The sequence below is a fragment of the Caretta caretta genome, chromosome 6 (genome assembly GCF_965140235.1).
Source record: "Caretta caretta isolate rCarCar2 chromosome 6, rCarCar1.hap1, whole genome shotgun sequence".
In the NCBI taxonomy this organism is placed as follows: Eukaryota; Metazoa; Chordata; order Testudines; family Cheloniidae; genus Caretta; species Caretta caretta.
Window position 1 is genome coordinate 612,496 of NC_134211.1, and position 14,022 is coordinate 626,517.

Below are 14,022 nucleotides of genomic sequence, written 5' to 3' on the forward strand. Positions count from 1 at the left end.
TCATTAAATATTTCTCTTCTGTATGTGGGGGAAAAACAAATGATGCTGTCTCATCACGTGGTGATAACACTCGTTCTGTTCCATTAGTAGCTGTGGAGGATGTTAAGCTCCTAAAATTAGATATTTTTAAATCAACAACTCCAGATAATTTGCATTCAGGAGTTTTAAAAGAGCTGGCTGAGATCACTGGACCATTAATGCTGATTTTCAGTAAGTCTTTGAGCACTGGGGAAGTTCCAGAAGTCTGGAACACAGTTAACATTGTGCAAATTTTGAAAAAGGGTAAATGGGATGATTGGGTAATTATAGGCCTCCATGTCACCTTGACATTGATCCCGGGCAAGATAATGGAGCAGCTGATCTAGGACTCGATGAATAAAGTATTAAAGGAGAGTAATAGACTAAATGCAAGTCAACATGGGCTCGTGGCAAATAGATCCTGTTAAACTAATTTGATAAATTTTTCTGATGAGATGACAAGTTTGATTGACAAAGGTAATAGCGTTGACATAACATACTTAGACTCTGACTTGGTAGTGCACAGTGTTTTCACTAAAACCCTAGAACAATATAAAATGAACATGGCCCACATTAAATGGATTAAAAAGTGGCTAACTTGTCTCAAAATGCAACTGCATATGGGGGATTGTTTCTAGTGGGGGTGGCAGGGACCGGTTCTTGGCCCTGTGCTATTTAACACTTTTCTCAGTGACTGGAAGAGAACAAAATCACTATTGATGAAGTTTGTAGCTGACCCAAACATTGGGGGTGGGAGGTGGGAAGTTTTGCAGAGGTCACTGGTCCAGAGCCAGCTGGATGGCTGGGTAAACGGGCACAAGCAGACACTGGTTTAACCCAGCTCAGTGTAAATGCCGGTCCCTGGGCAGGACGAGTGCCGGCTGCACTTACAGGCTGGGGGGCTCTGTCCTGGGACGCAGGGACTCTCAGCAAGGGGGGGCGGGGGTTAATCAGCAGAAGAGCGCCCAGTGCAATGCTGGGGCCAAAAGGGCCAATGCCATCCTGGGCTGTGCAAACAGGGGGATTTTCCCTCTGGATTCAGTCCTGGGGCGGCCACGGCTGGGATCCCGGGGACGGCTCTGGTGCCTGCAGTTCCAGGAGGATGTTGATCCATTGGAGGGGTCAGAGAAGAGCCCCGGGAAGGATGAAAGGATCAGAAACCTGCCCTCGAGGGAGAGGCTCCAGCTGTTCAGCTTAACGCAGAGCTGGCTCCAGGGTGACTGGAGCCCGGCCTGGCAGCACCTCCGTGGGGAACAGATCGTTACCTCGTGGCTCGTCAGTCCCGCCGAGAAAGGTCTGACGCGCCCCAGCGGCGGGACAATCCCGGCCTGGAAAGAGGCTGTAAATATGGCCCAGGCAGAACCGCTCCCTCCGGGCCGACAGGAATCCCCAGTACTGGCGATGGCTCAACCCAGCCTATACAAGGGCTCACACCAGACGATCCGCAGCCCTGGAGTCTATGAAACACAGGGGGCCTCAAGGATGGACTAAATGAATTCTGTGCTTCAGTTTTCATAGCTGAGGATGTTATGGAGATTCCCAAACCTGAGCCGTCTTTTGTAGGTGACAAATCTGAGGAATTGTCACAGATTGAAGTGTCACTAGAGGTGGTTTTGGAATTAATTGAGAAACTGAACAGTGACAAGTCACTGGGACCAGATGGCATTCACCCAAGAACTCTGAAAGAACTCAAATGTGAAATTGCGGAACTATTAACTATAGTTTGTAACCTGTCCTTTAAATCAGCTACTGTACCCAATGACTGGAAGATAGCTAATGTAACGCCATAGAGGTGATCCTGGCAATTACAGACTGGTAAGTCTAACATCAGTACTGGGCAAAGGAGTTGAAACAATAGTAAAGAATAAAATTAACGAAAGTCAACATGGTTTCTGTAAAGGGAAATCATGTCTTACTGATCTATTTTAGTTCTTTGAGGGGGTCAAACAAACATGTGAACAAGGGGGATCCAGTGGACACAGTGTACTTAGATTTCCAGAAAGCTTTTGACAAGGTCCCTCACCAAAGGTTCTTATGTAAATTAAGTTGTCATAGGATAAGAGGGAAGATCCTTTCATGGACTGAGAACTGGTTAAAAGATAGGGAACAAAGCGTAGGAATAAATGGTAAATTTTCAGAATGGAGAGGGGTAACTAGAGGTGGTCCCCAAGGGTCAGTCCTTGTTCAACTTATTCATAAATGATCTGGAGAAAGGTGTAAACAGTGAGGTGGCAAAGTTTGCAGATGACACTAAACTACTTAAGATAGTTAAGACCAAAGCAGACTGTGAAGAACTTCAAAAAGATCTCACAAAACTAAGTGATTGGGCAACAAAATGGCAAATGAAATTTAACGTGGATAAATGTAAAATAATACACATTGGAAAAAGAACCCCAATTATACAGACAATATGATGGGGGCTAATTTAGCTACAACTAATCAGGAGAAAGACCTTGGCGTCATCGTGGAGAGTTCTCTGAAGACATCCATGCAGTGTGCAGCGGCAGTCAAAAAAGCAAATGGGATGTTAGGAATCATTAAAAAAGGGATCGAGAATAAGACGGAGAATATCTTATTGTCCTTATATAAATCCATGGTACGCCCACATCTTGAATATTGCATACAGATGGGGTCCCCTCATCTCAAAAAAGATATACTGGCATTAGAAAAGGTTCAGAAAAGGGCAACTAAAATGATGAGGGGTATGGAACGGGTCCTATATGAGGAGAGATTAAAGAGGCTAGGACTTTTCAGCTTGGAAAAGAGGACACTAAGGGGGGATAGGATAGAGATCTATAAAATCATGAGTGGTGTGGAGAAAGTGAATAAGGAAAAGTTATTTACTTGTTCCCATAATATAAGAACTAGGGGCCACCCAATGAAATTAACGGGCAGCAGGTTTAAAACAAATAAAAGGAAGTTCTTCTTCACCCAGCGCATAGTCAACCTGTGGAACTCATTGCCTGAAGAGGTTGTGAAGGCTAGGACTATAACAGGGTTTAAAAGAGAACTGGATAAATTCATGGAGGGTAAGTCCATTAATGGCTATTAGCCAGGATAGGTAAAGAATGGTGTCCCTAGCCTCTGTTTGTCAGAGGGTGGAGATGGATGGCAGGAGAGAGATCACTAGATCATTACCTGTTAGGTTCACTCTCTCTGGGGCACCTGGCATTGGCCACGGTCAGCAGAAAGGATATTGGGCTGGAAGGACCTTTGGTCTCACCCAGTCTGGCCATGGTTATGTTCTTATGTTGCCAGTGCAACGCCTGATCCCACACTGCCAGGGACTGTGTACGCCCCACTGCCCTCTGCCAGGGCTCCCCTTTCTCTCCCCCTCCTTCTTTTCTGTCTGGGGGACCAGCCATACCAGGTCCCAGCCTGGCAGCCTCCATGGACCCTGCATGTCTGGACCCAGATGTGCAGGCCTGCCAGCTCGGTGAGCTACCGCCAGCGGCAGAGCTGGCTGAGGCAGCTGGCTCTGTGCCCAGGGCCGGGGGGGTCTCCCATTTCCCCCTCACTGCCGCAGGCCCGGCCCCTCCCCAGACACGCTGGAGCTGCTGAGCGGCGGGGTTCAAATCCCGTCATGTTACATTGTAACGCCACCGAGCCCAAGTAGGCTAAAGTAAGGCTAATGGGGGAGAAGCCAGGACTCCTGAGCTCGATCCCTGGCTCTGTGCTTCAGTGCCCCCACCCCCGCCCAGACAAGGGAAGTGACTCGGCCGGGTCTCCAGGAGGCACTCCTCAAAGAGACGAGCCAGCACTGGAAGGAATCCCTCCCAGATTACACACAGCCCTAACAACTGAATTACACACATTTCCCCTGGGGGGCGCCGGCTCCCATCTGGCCCCAGGGCTGGGACTGGCTGGCTCAGGGGGATGGGAATGGGGCCTGGCGCCCACCCCTCCAGCGAGTGCCAGCTTGGATCCAGGCCCAGGGCAGGGCACTGGCTGGGGGTTGGGGAATGGGACAGGGGCCTTTCCTGTCTCGGGGGCACTGGCTCCAGGGCAAGGAACTGGCCAGCTTGGGGGGAGGGGCGGGCAGGAATGGGACATGTGGCAGGGGACTAAACACTCACCACGTTTACATCCTTTGTACAAATGTCTTTATTTTTTTTTCTGTTTTTTTCCCCATTTTTATTAGAATTTTTTTATCTAAAATGAACAAAAAGGCAAAAATTGGAAACAATAATTAAACTGAAGAAATAAAAATGCCAAGAGGAGACAGATCAGAAGGGAGGGCCCCTCCCCAGAGAGAAATGGGGGTGTAGGAATAGCCCCCCCTCCCCAAAGAGACTGGGTGGGTGGGGAAACTGGTCCCTCAGGAGAGATGAAGTTGTGGGGTGACCCACAGGGTAGTGGGATGTCCGGCTGGGTTGGGGTCTCCCCCCGATATGTGGGATCCAGTTTGGGAAGGCAGATGCTGTGCTGCAGCCAGGCCGGGGCTGCAGGCTGCTGCGGGAGAGGGGCCCTGATATTAAATAAGAGACCGGGGACTGAAACCTGGAGAAATCAGCTGTCGATTTGGGGGTCCTGCAGAGGGGAAGGGGTAACACAGACCGGGAGGGAGACGGGGGCAGGGAGGTAACAGTCAGTTCATCCCAGAGCAGGGCTGGATTCTGGACGGCCCCACGTTCAAGACACCCCAGGGAACGAGCAGGGCCAGGATCAGCCCCCCAAGTGCCCCCAAACTCCCCAGCATGGGAAGCCAGGGGCTGCCTCAGCCCAGGTAGGGGGAGGTCACAGGAAGTAGTCAGCGACGGGCTTCTTGGAGGGGATCCCCCGCGTTTCCTGGGGGGCAGCTTCAAAGATGATGAATTCCTTCTGCAGGTGCTCGTCCAGCTCCAGGATGGCGGCCACGTTCCCGCACCTGGGAGGGTGCGGGGGGGTTTTTACACACAGCTCTGCCGGTGCCCCTCACTCCCACCCCGCAGCCCCCTGCTAGCCCAGCCCTGGGCCCTTCCCCAGCTCTGCCGGTGCCCCTCACTCCCGACCTGCAGCCCCCTGCTAGCCCAGCCCTGCCCCCGCAGCTCTGCCGGTGCCCCTCCCTCCCGCCCCGCAGCCCCTGCACTCACCGGTAGCAGTAGTTAGGGGCTGACCAGACGGTGAGCACGGTCTCATTGAAGTGCCACTTGTAACCCTCCATCACCAGCTGGTGGGCACGGCAGATCATGTCGATGTCATTGGAGGCGTTGAACTGGGCCACCACGTCGCTGCCGAAGAGGTACCCGGCGCCCCGCGGGCTCACGCCCCAGCCTGTCGTGTCTGCGGGGGGAAAGTGGGGTGAAAGGCCAGCCCTGCCCCTCTCGGTGACCTGCCTCCGTCAGCTCCCCCATCCCCATATCAACCCCGCCACACCGCACCCGCCTCCCCGGACCCTTGCTGTGGCCCCCGCAGTCGCAACCCCTATAACCCACCCACTCTCCCACCATGCAGACCCATCCCCCACCGCCTCCCTACCGCAGCTGACCCCTCCTGCCCTGCTCCTGGCTGCCCCCCCCATACCTTCGGGGTCAGACCAGAGCAGGTCACACATGGGCCCGTCGTGCGGCACCTCCTGCTTGCGGTCGATCGTACGGATCTGATCCAGCGTCTGGATGGACGGGGAGAGGCCCCCGTGGACGCAGAAGATCTGCAGGGGATGGGAGAAGAGGTTAGGAACCCAGGAGTCCGGGCCCTCAGCTCCCGCCTCCCGGCCTGGCGCACCTTGCCGTCAATGATGGCCGACAGGCTGAGGTAGTCGAAGATCTCGGTGCAGTAACGCCACACGGTGACCGAGCCGTATTTGCGCAGACATTCGTCGTAGAAGCCGTACACCTGGGTGATCTGCCGGCTCTCGTGGTTGCCCCGGATCAGGGTGATGCGGTCGGGGTAGCGCACCTGGGGAGGGGAGGGGTTAGCAGTGGCCCAGAGAGCTGGCCAGCGGGGGCTGGGCAGCGGCAGAGGGGGCCACGGGGCGGTGGGGGGGCTCACCTTGAGTGCCAGCAGCAGCAGGAAGGTCTCCACACTGTAGAAGCCTCGATCCACAAAGTCGCCCATAAAGAGGTAATTGGTCTCCGGGACGTCACCCCCGACCTGCGGGGAGAGGGCAGGGAGGGGCTGATGGGACGGCAGGGGGCAGCGCAGAGGGGGCTGATGGGACAGTGGGGGGCTCTACTCACCCTGAACAGCTCCTTGAGGTCATAGAACTGACCGTGGATGTCCCCACACACCTGGGGGGAGCAGAGACGTTAGGGGATGGGCTGCGACCCCGGGATCCCCTCCCTGCTGCCACCCAACCCCCGCCCCGCCCGGCCCCCACTCACTGTCACAGGAGAATCCACCCGCTGCACGTTGCTTTCCTCCACCAGGATCTCCCTGCCCCGCAGAAAGGAACAGATCAGGAAACGGGCCCCCCGAGAGGCGGCCCCCCCCGCCCCGGTGCCCGGCCCCCCGAGAGGCCCCCGCCCCGGTGCCCGGCCCCCCGAGAGGCCCCCCCCGCCCCCGGTGCCCGGCCCCCCCCGGCGCCCCGAGAGGCGGCCCCCCCCGCCCCGGTGCCCGGCCCCCCGGTGCCCGGCCCCCCGGCCCCCGGCCCCCCCCCCCGGCGCCCGGCCCCCCCCCCCGGCGCCCGGCCCCCCGAGAGGCCCCCCGGCGCCCGGCCCCCCCCCCCGGCGCCCGGCGCCCGGCCCCCCGGCGCCCGGCCCCCCCCCCCCGGCGCCCGGCCGCCCGGCCCCCCGAGAGGCCCCCCCCCCCGGCCGCCCGGCCCCCCGAGAGGCCCCCCCCCCCGGCCGCCCGGCCCCCCGAGAGGCCCCCCCCCCGGCCGCCCGGCCCCCCGAGAGGCCCCCCCCCCCGGCCGCCCGGCCCCCCGAGAGGCCCCCCCCCCGGCCGCCCGGCCCCCCGAGAGGCCCCCCCCCCGGCCGCCCGGCCCCCCGAGAGGCCCCCCCCCCCGGTGCCCGGCCCCCCGAGAGGCCCCCCCCCCGGTGCCCGGCCCCCCGAGAGGCCCCCCCCCCGGTGCCCGGCCCCCCGAGAGGCCCCCCCCCCGGTGCCCGGCCCCCCGAGAGGCCCCCCCCCCGGTGCCCGGCCCCGCCCCCAGGGCCCCGGCGCTCACCGGGCCTTGGCGCACAGCGCCTTCACCTCGCTCTCCTTGATGAGCTCGCAGCGCCGGAGCTGCTCGATCTGCCGGTCCAGGTCGCTGATCTCGGCCATGGCTCCTGCACAGAGCGGGGGTCAGCGGGGGGGCCACCCCGGACTCCCCCAACCCGCCCCCCCCGCCGGGCCGGACTCCCCCCCTCGCCGCCTCCCGCCACCTCCCAACCCCCCCGCCGGGCCGGACTCCCCCCCCCGCCGCCTCCCGCCACCTCCCAACCCCCCCGCCGGGCCGGACTCCTCCTCCTCCCCCCCCCCGCCGCCTCCCCTCGCCGCCTCCCGCCACCTCCCAACCCCCCCGCCGGGCCGGACTCCTCCTCCTCCCCCCCCCCGCCGCCTCCCCTCGCCGCCTCCCGCCACCTCCCAACCCCCCCTCCGGGCCGGACTCCCCCCCCCGCCGCCTCCCAACCCCCCCCCTCGCCGCCTCCCGCCACCTCCCAACCCCCCCGCCGGGCCGGACTCCCCCCCCCGCCACCTCCCAACCCCCCCTCCGGGCCGGACTCCTCCTCCTCCCCCCCCGGCCGCGCCGGGCGCCCCCCCCTCACCTGGGGCTCCGTCCCCGGCTCCGAGCGCGGCTGGCCCCGCCCCCTCCCGGCGACAACGTCACTTCCCCGCCGGAAAACGAAAGCCAGAGACAGGATAGGAAGTGACGTCACAATCACGGGAGACGAGGAGGCACCGGAAGCTGCCCTTGGTGACGCAGACGGAAATGACGCGCGAAGAGACCAATAAACCGGCTCGAGAAGAGGCGGGAAATGACATCACCGAGGGGGCCAGCGCCGGTAAGGGAGCCGGAAATGACGTATGAGCGCCCGCCCCTCCGCTGAGTCTCCCTGGCAACGCCCCGTCCCGCCCCTATCCCCAGGATACTGACCCCGCCCCCCCCCCGGCTGGGGAGCTCGTGCGTGCCTCAGTTTCCTCATCGCACAAAACCGAACCCCGGCCCCGCCCCCGGCCCGGCGCTGGGGGCCTCGGGGCTGGAGTAGGAGGTGGGGGGCGGCCCGGCCCCAGCCGGGGGGGGCGGCGCAGGGCTCGGGGAGGGGGGCGCTGGCTCTGTGTGTTGCCAGGGGGCCGGCACAGGCCCGGCCCCAGCTCGGCGGGCGTTGGGGGGGCAGCCCCCGTTCAGGGTCGGCAGTGGGGGGGCCTGGCCCCAGCGTGGGGGGTGTGTGTGAGGGGGTGGGGGACCTGGCCCCAGCATGGGGGTGGGGGTCAGCCTGGGGCCTGGCCCCAGCGTGGGGGGGGGTCAGCAGTGGGGGGGCCTGGCCCCAGCGTGGGGGGGTAAGCCCGAGGCCCGGACCCACCGTGGGAGGGGGTGAGGGTTGGCAGTGGGGGGGCCTGGCCCCAGCATGGGGGGTGTGTGTGAGGGGGTGGGGGACCTGGCCCCAGCATGGGGGTGGGGGTCAGCCTGGGGCCTGGCCCCAGCGTGGGGGGGGTCAGCAGTGGGGGGGGGGCCTGGCCCCAGCGTGGGGGGGTAAGCCCGAGGCCCAGACCCACCGTAGGAGGGGGTGAGGGTTGGCAGTGGGGGGACCTGGCCCCAGCATGGGGGTGGGGGTCAGCCTGGGGCCTGGCCCCAGCGTCGGGGGGGGGTCAGCAGTGGGGGACCAGGCCCCAGCGTGGGGGGTGTGTATGAGGGGGTGGGGGTCAGCAGTGAGGGGCCTGGCCCCAGCGTGGGAAGGGGGGGTCAGCCCGAGGCCCGGACCCACCGTGGGAGAGGGTGAGGGTCGGCAGTGGGGGGCCTGGCCCTAGCATGGGGTGTGTGTGTGAGGGGGTGGGGGTCAGCAGTGGGGGACCTGGCCCCAGCGTGGGGGGAAGGGGGGGTTAAGGTTAAGCCTCTGTGTTGGGATGTCCCTCTCCCCCACCCCCCCCATGGAAGCTCACAGCCAGGGGCTCTGTTTAAATAGTTTCCTCTTTATTGTAGGCGCTGGGGGTGGGGGGCCCAGCAGCTCGGTCACGGGGTGCACGCCTGGAGTGTCGTCTGTCACCAGAAAGGGGGGACGGGGAGCGAAAGCTGAGACACAGCCACAACAGCAGGGGAAGGGGGGGCCCGGACTCCTGGGTTCTTCACGCCCCTCCAGAGGGAGCTCAGCTCTTCTGCAGGCCAGGAGCCAGCCCCACTAGACTTCACAGGATGGGTGCAGGCAGGGGGGGGTCGGGGGCAGACGGGGGGGGACCCCACATTTAGTAGGCGTGGTCGGAGATGAAGAGGGACTCACTGGCAGCAGCTCCGCCGTGGCCACTTGGGGTGTATTTCCCCTGGCAGGCGAGGCTGTTAGCCTGGGGAGGGAGAGAGAGATCAGTACCCCACGCCCTGCCCCTGTGCCAGCCAGGCCCCCTGCTGGGACCAGCACCCCATTCCCTGCCCCCAACCCCTGAGGCCCCGTGCGGGGGCCAGCCCCCCCACTCCCTACCCCATTCTCTGAGGCCCCGTGCGGGGGCCAGCCCCCCCACTCCCTACCCCATTCTCTGAGGCCCCGTGCGGGGGCCAGCCCCCCCACTCCCTACCCCCTCTGCTGGGGGCAGGTACATACCAGAGCCCGTTTGATGTACTCCTCCTGGGCGTTCTTGGCGTTCTCCTTCTTGCCGGCCCAGGCCTTGAGGGCAGAGGCCTGCAGGGCGCGGCCGTAGGAGAAGGTGAGGGCCCAGGGCTTGTGCAGGGAGCACTTGTTGATGGCGTTGAGGTTGAGCGAAGCCTCCTCCTCGCTCTGCCCACCGGACAGGAAGGTGATGCCTGGCGGGGGGAGGGAGGGGGTTCAGCAGCAAGCCACGCAAGGAGCCCAAAGGAGCATCCCGCCGGGGGTCACTGGGCTAAGGGGGGGTGACCAGTGCACTGTGGCTGCCTTGGGGGCCCTGGGAGGGGATGGGCCAGATCCCATGACGCCCACCAGCACGGAGCCACCCCGTGGACTCCCGGGACTCACTGAATGCCAGCAGTGCCAGAGGGGACCCACTGATCCCACCCCCACCCTCTGGTACCCCCTGAGCGAAGGCTGGGCTGAAGGGGACCCACTGACCCCCCCCCAGCGATTGGTGGGCAGGAGGGGACCCACTGACCTCCCCAGTAGGTCTGTCTGAATCTCACCCTCCCCCTGAGCTGGGGGATGGTTTCACCTCCCCCGAAACGTCCTTTTCCCACTAACACCCTCTTCTGCCCCCAGGACAGTGGCCCCCCCACCGACGGCAGACCCCCAGCGTCTCCTGACAGACCCTGCAGCATGGGGCCAGGCCAGTGCCCGTGACAGGTGACATGTTCCAGGGAAAGCCCCCCGGTTCTCCGGGCTGGGGGGAGCTTCTGATGGGGGGCTCACCGGGCACAGCGGGCGGCACGGTGCGGCGCAGGGCAGTGACGGTCGCCATGGCGATCTCCTCATGGCTGTACTTCTTGGTGCAGGCGTGGCCGGCCGTCACCATGTTGGGTTTCAGCAGCGTCCCCTCCAGGTAGACGTGGTGGTCACTCAGAGCCTTGTACACGGCTGCCAGCACCTGGGGGTGGGGCCAGAGATGGGAGACTCCGCCCCTCACTGGCCAGGGGAGACCCCTCCCCGCTCCCTTCCCAGCCCTCCCAGGATCCTGCCCCACTGAACGCCACTCCCAGCCTGCCCAGCCAGCGGCAGGGAGGCATCCCCCGCTCACAGCTCAAGGCTCAGCCACGCCACGGTGCCCCTCTCACCTTCTCGGTCACATACTGGCAGCGCTTCAGGTCATGGTCCCCATCGGGCAGGATCTCCGGCTCCACAATGGGCACGATCCCGTTCTGGGGGAGCAGGCAGAGGGGTGGGGTCAGAGACCCCCAGACACAGCAACTCAGCACCCCCATCCAATGGCCAGATGGGGAACGGCAGCTGCCATGTGCTCACTGTCCCCACCCAGTGGGGAGACAGGGACCTGCAGCTCCCCACCCAGCCCCACGTCCGTGCCTCAGGGCCGCTCACCTGCTGGCAGATGCTGGCGTAGCGAGCCAGGACGTTGGCGTTCTCCAGGATGGCCAGGTGGGAGGGGGTGTGCTCCGAGATCTTCAGCACGCAGCGCCACTTGGCGAAGTCAGCCCCGTCCTTCTTGTACTGGGCACAGCGCTCGGACAGGCCGTCCAGCCCTGGGGGGAGGGAGAGAGCGTGAGCCCTGGGGCTCGTGCCCGGGCGTGGACCCCACAGGGGGCTGCCCTGCCATTGGACACAGCCCACATCACTCACCCTGGGTGGTGGTCTCTCCATTTGTCCCGGCCAGGGGCACGACACCTTTGTCCACCTGCGGGGCAGAGGGGTGGGTCCGTTCAGTCACTGGCTCCCTCTGAGAGCCCCCGATTCCCCCAATCCCTCCTAACAACCCCCCTCCAGACCATCGCCCCAGACATTCCAGTGGAGGGCCCTTAGGGCTTTGAGGGGTAACAAGGTTGCCCCAGGACCCCCCCCACCCATCAGCCCAGATACCCCTAACCCATCCCCCTCCCCAGCAGCCCCAGACACCACCTCCCGTTCTCCCAGCCCCCATGTCGTCCCTCAGTCCCACACCATCATCCCTACCAACCCTGCCACCAGAACCTCCCAATCAGCCTCTCCCCTTCTTCCCCTGCAATCCCGTCTGCCCCCGTCCCCTAGACTCCTCTGCCAGTACAGCGCCGCAACCCCCATCCCGATGCCCCCATCCTGTCACCCCACCAGCCCCAGGCCCTCCCCGCCCGCTCTCACCTTGATGCCCACCACACCGCCCTTGTCCTTGATGACCTTGGTGAAGGGGTGGCTATCGTCGGCCTTCTGGTACATGGTCTCATGGAAGAGGATGACGCCCCCGATGCAGGGATTGACCCGCTGGTCGGCCGTGAACAGCAGTTGGCGATAGAAGCGCCGGTTCTCTTCTGTGTTCTCCGCGCCGACGGAGCTCAGCCGCTTGGCGATGCTGCCTGGGGACCGGGGCGGGGGGGGGTGTCAGCTGGAGCCCCCTCCATCCTGAGCCCTAGCTCCCTCCCGCCAGCCCTGCCGGTGCCCCTCACTCCCGACCTGCAGCCCCTGCTAGCCCAGCCTTGGGCCCCCCCCCAGCTCTGCCGGTGCCCCCCACTCCTGACCCACAGCCCCTGGGAGCCCAGCCCTGCCCCTCACTCCTGGCCCGCAGCCCCCTTACCGGTGGACTCATCCGCGGCGAGGATGCCCTTGCCGGGGGCCACAATGCGGTGGGCGATGTCTGAAAGCTCCTTCTTCTGCTCCGGAGTGAGGGCTGGGTACTGGTGAGGCATCGTGAGCGACTGCGGGGAGAGACGGCCGCCGAGGTTAACCCCGCCCAGACAGAGAGACGTGCTGGCCCGGGGCTCCCGCATGGCAGTCGTGGGCGCTCCCGCTAGAGGGGTCCTGCCATGTTGGGGGAGAACCGGAACCCAGGCGTCCGGGTAGGGCTCCCCCCATGCTCCCAGCCCCTGCGGGGGGGACCCAGGCCCTGCAGAGCTCACAGCCTCCAGGGACCAGTGGACGAGAGTGTGTGTGTGTGTGTGGGGAGGAGTGGGACCCAGGCGCCCCGGGAGGGGCCCCCCCGGACGGTGCAGGAGGGGACCCGGGACAGCAGCCCGAGGTACTGCTGGCCCCAAGGGGGCGCCCCCGCGCGCATTCCAGAGATGCCACAAACAACCTTCCTGACCTTGAGACTGGGAAGCAGCCGCAGTGGGGGGGTGGTCGCCCGGACCCCAGAACCTGCAGCGGGCAACTGAGGTCAAGGTCACTTCGAGAGCAGGGGGCAGAGATGGGGAACCCCGTGGGGTGTCAGGGAGGGGGGCACAGGGAGAGGATCCAGGACCCCCCTTTCCAGCTCACCCAGAGGAAGCAGGATGGAAGTGAGGGGGTGCAGCTGGCTCTGGGGCGCGATGGTTCAGGGCTCGGAGACGAGCCGGGGGGGGTGTGTTCCGCTCCTGAGACCCAGGGTCCCCTTATTCACCCACATGGGGGTAAGCCCCACCGGGAATCCCTCCCCCGGCACGGGGCTCCCCCCCACTCTGCGCCCCCCCGGCGGCTCCCTACCCGGCCCAGCCACGCTCACCTCTCGTGGCTGCAGGCAGGGTGTGACTGGGGCGGCTCCGAACGCTCACAGTCTCCGGGTTCCGAAATGGAACGTCACAGAACCGCGGGCGGAAACGGGGAAGGGGCGGGGCCAAGAGCTTAAAGGGCCACAGCCTCCTGAATGCGGGGTGCAGGGGTCAGGAGAGTCTCTCAGTCTCCCTAATCTGCCCCTTCCCCTGCTCCAGCATCCCCGTCTGCTCTCCCCCATCTCCCCTTCCCCAAGCATCCTCTCTGCCCCCCGTTTGAAATCCCCATTGACTCATCCCGGGCGGGGGGTGCATGGCTGAGAAAATTTCCTCCCCTCAGGGAAAAATGCTGATTCACCCCCACACCCATCCTGCCCCGCCCGGGGAAAGGGGGTCATCGGGGGGGGGGAAGGATGCAGTGCATTCTGGGAGGGGAACAGGGCCTATGGCGGAACAGTGGATTTGTGGGGGGCTGGGGGTGTGACGCAGATTTGGGGGTGTGGAAGCCAAAGCACAGTCCCTGCAGCAGCTGGAACGAGCCCCCCCAAATCCCTAATTCCCAGACCCCCAATTTTAACCCCTGCGTGCCAAATGCCCCCAACTCCCATGGGAACCCCCAGCCACTCCCCCAAATCCCCCCTCAAAATCTCTGCCCCAGTTGGGGCGTGGGGTTTTCTGCACCCCCATCCGGTCTGGGGGTTACACAGGAGGCTCTGAGGGGGGTGGATCACTGGGTAACTTCCTCCCTGCCACGCACGCCCCTCCCCCCCTTTCTACTTTCGGCTCTGACCTTTCTCCAGACACCAGATCCCCTCCTGCCGCTGCCCCCCCCCCAGGCATGTGCACCCTCTGAAGGGCAGGGAGTTATTTTTGGGTCCCCC

At 63.6% G+C, this 14,022-nt stretch overlaps 2 protein-coding genes across 3 annotated transcripts; both read right to left on the minus strand.

Moving 5' to 3' along the window:
• Positions 1-4,104: 4,104 nt before the first annotated feature.
• Positions 4,105-7,841, minus strand: PPP4C (protein phosphatase 4 catalytic subunit). Its single transcript, XM_048855035.2, has 9 exons — positions 7,686-7,841; positions 7,103-7,205; positions 6,321-6,372; positions 6,177-6,227; positions 5,989-6,090; positions 5,722-5,895; positions 5,521-5,647; positions 5,091-5,280; positions 4,105-4,885 (listed from the first exon to the last, which is right to left on the minus strand). Exons 2-9 carry the CDS (start codon positions 7,198-7,200, stop codon positions 4,756-4,758), a joined length of 924 nt encoding a protein of 307 aa, XP_048710992.1. The 5' UTR covers positions 7,201-7,205; positions 7,686-7,841; the 3' UTR covers positions 4,105-4,755.
• A 1,187-nt stretch (positions 7,842-9,028) lies between these two features.
• On the minus strand, positions 9,029-13,311 carry ALDOA (aldolase, fructose-bisphosphate A). Of its 2 annotated transcripts, none has more exons than XM_048854692.2 (9): positions 13,156-13,311; positions 12,253-12,373; positions 11,823-12,034; positions 11,328-11,382; positions 11,070-11,230; positions 10,808-10,891; positions 10,446-10,620; positions 9,669-9,868; positions 9,029-9,414 (listed from the first exon to the last, which is right to left on the minus strand). In XM_048854692.2, the coding sequence occupies exons 2-9, from the start codon at positions 12,362-12,364 to the stop codon at positions 9,319-9,321; spliced, it is 1,095 nt and encodes a 364-aa protein (XP_048710649.1). In that variant the 5' UTR covers positions 12,365-12,373; positions 13,156-13,311; the 3' UTR covers positions 9,029-9,318. The 2 variants fall into 2 exon arrangements, with proteins under 2 accessions (XP_048710649.1, XP_048710651.1); XM_048854694.2 differs by lacking the exon at positions 13,156-13,311 and adding an exon at positions 12,933-12,953.
• Positions 13,312-14,022: the final 711 nt, after the last annotated feature.

Excerpts from the sequence above, each read along its gene's own strand:
- PPP4C (XM_048855035.2), bottom strand. The coding sequence starts at position 7,200 with ATGGCCGAGATCAGCGACCTGGACCGGCAGATCGAGCAGCTCCGGCGC. Across the intron at positions 6,091-6,176 it reads ACCTCAAGGAGCTGTTCAGG|GTCGGGGGTGACGTCCCGGA; the intron begins GTGAGTAGAGCC and ends CTCTCCCCGCAG. Across the intron at positions 5,896-5,988 it reads TGCTGCTGCTGGCACTCAAG|GTGCGCTACCCCGACCGCAT; the intron begins GTGAGCCCCCCC and ends TCCCCTCCCCAG.
- ALDOA (XM_048854692.2), bottom strand. The coding sequence starts at position 12,364 with ATGCCTCACCAGTACCCAGCCCTCACTCCGGAGCAGAAGAAGGAGCTT. Across the intron at positions 11,383-11,822 it reads GCGGTGTGGTGGGCATCAAG|GTGGACAAAGGTGTCGTGCC; the intron begins GTGAGAGCGGGC and ends TCTGCCCCGCAG. Across the intron at positions 10,621-10,807 it reads GCCAGTATGTGACCGAGAAG|GTGCTGGCAGCCGTGTACAA; the intron begins GTGAGAGGGGCA and ends CCCCACCCCCAG.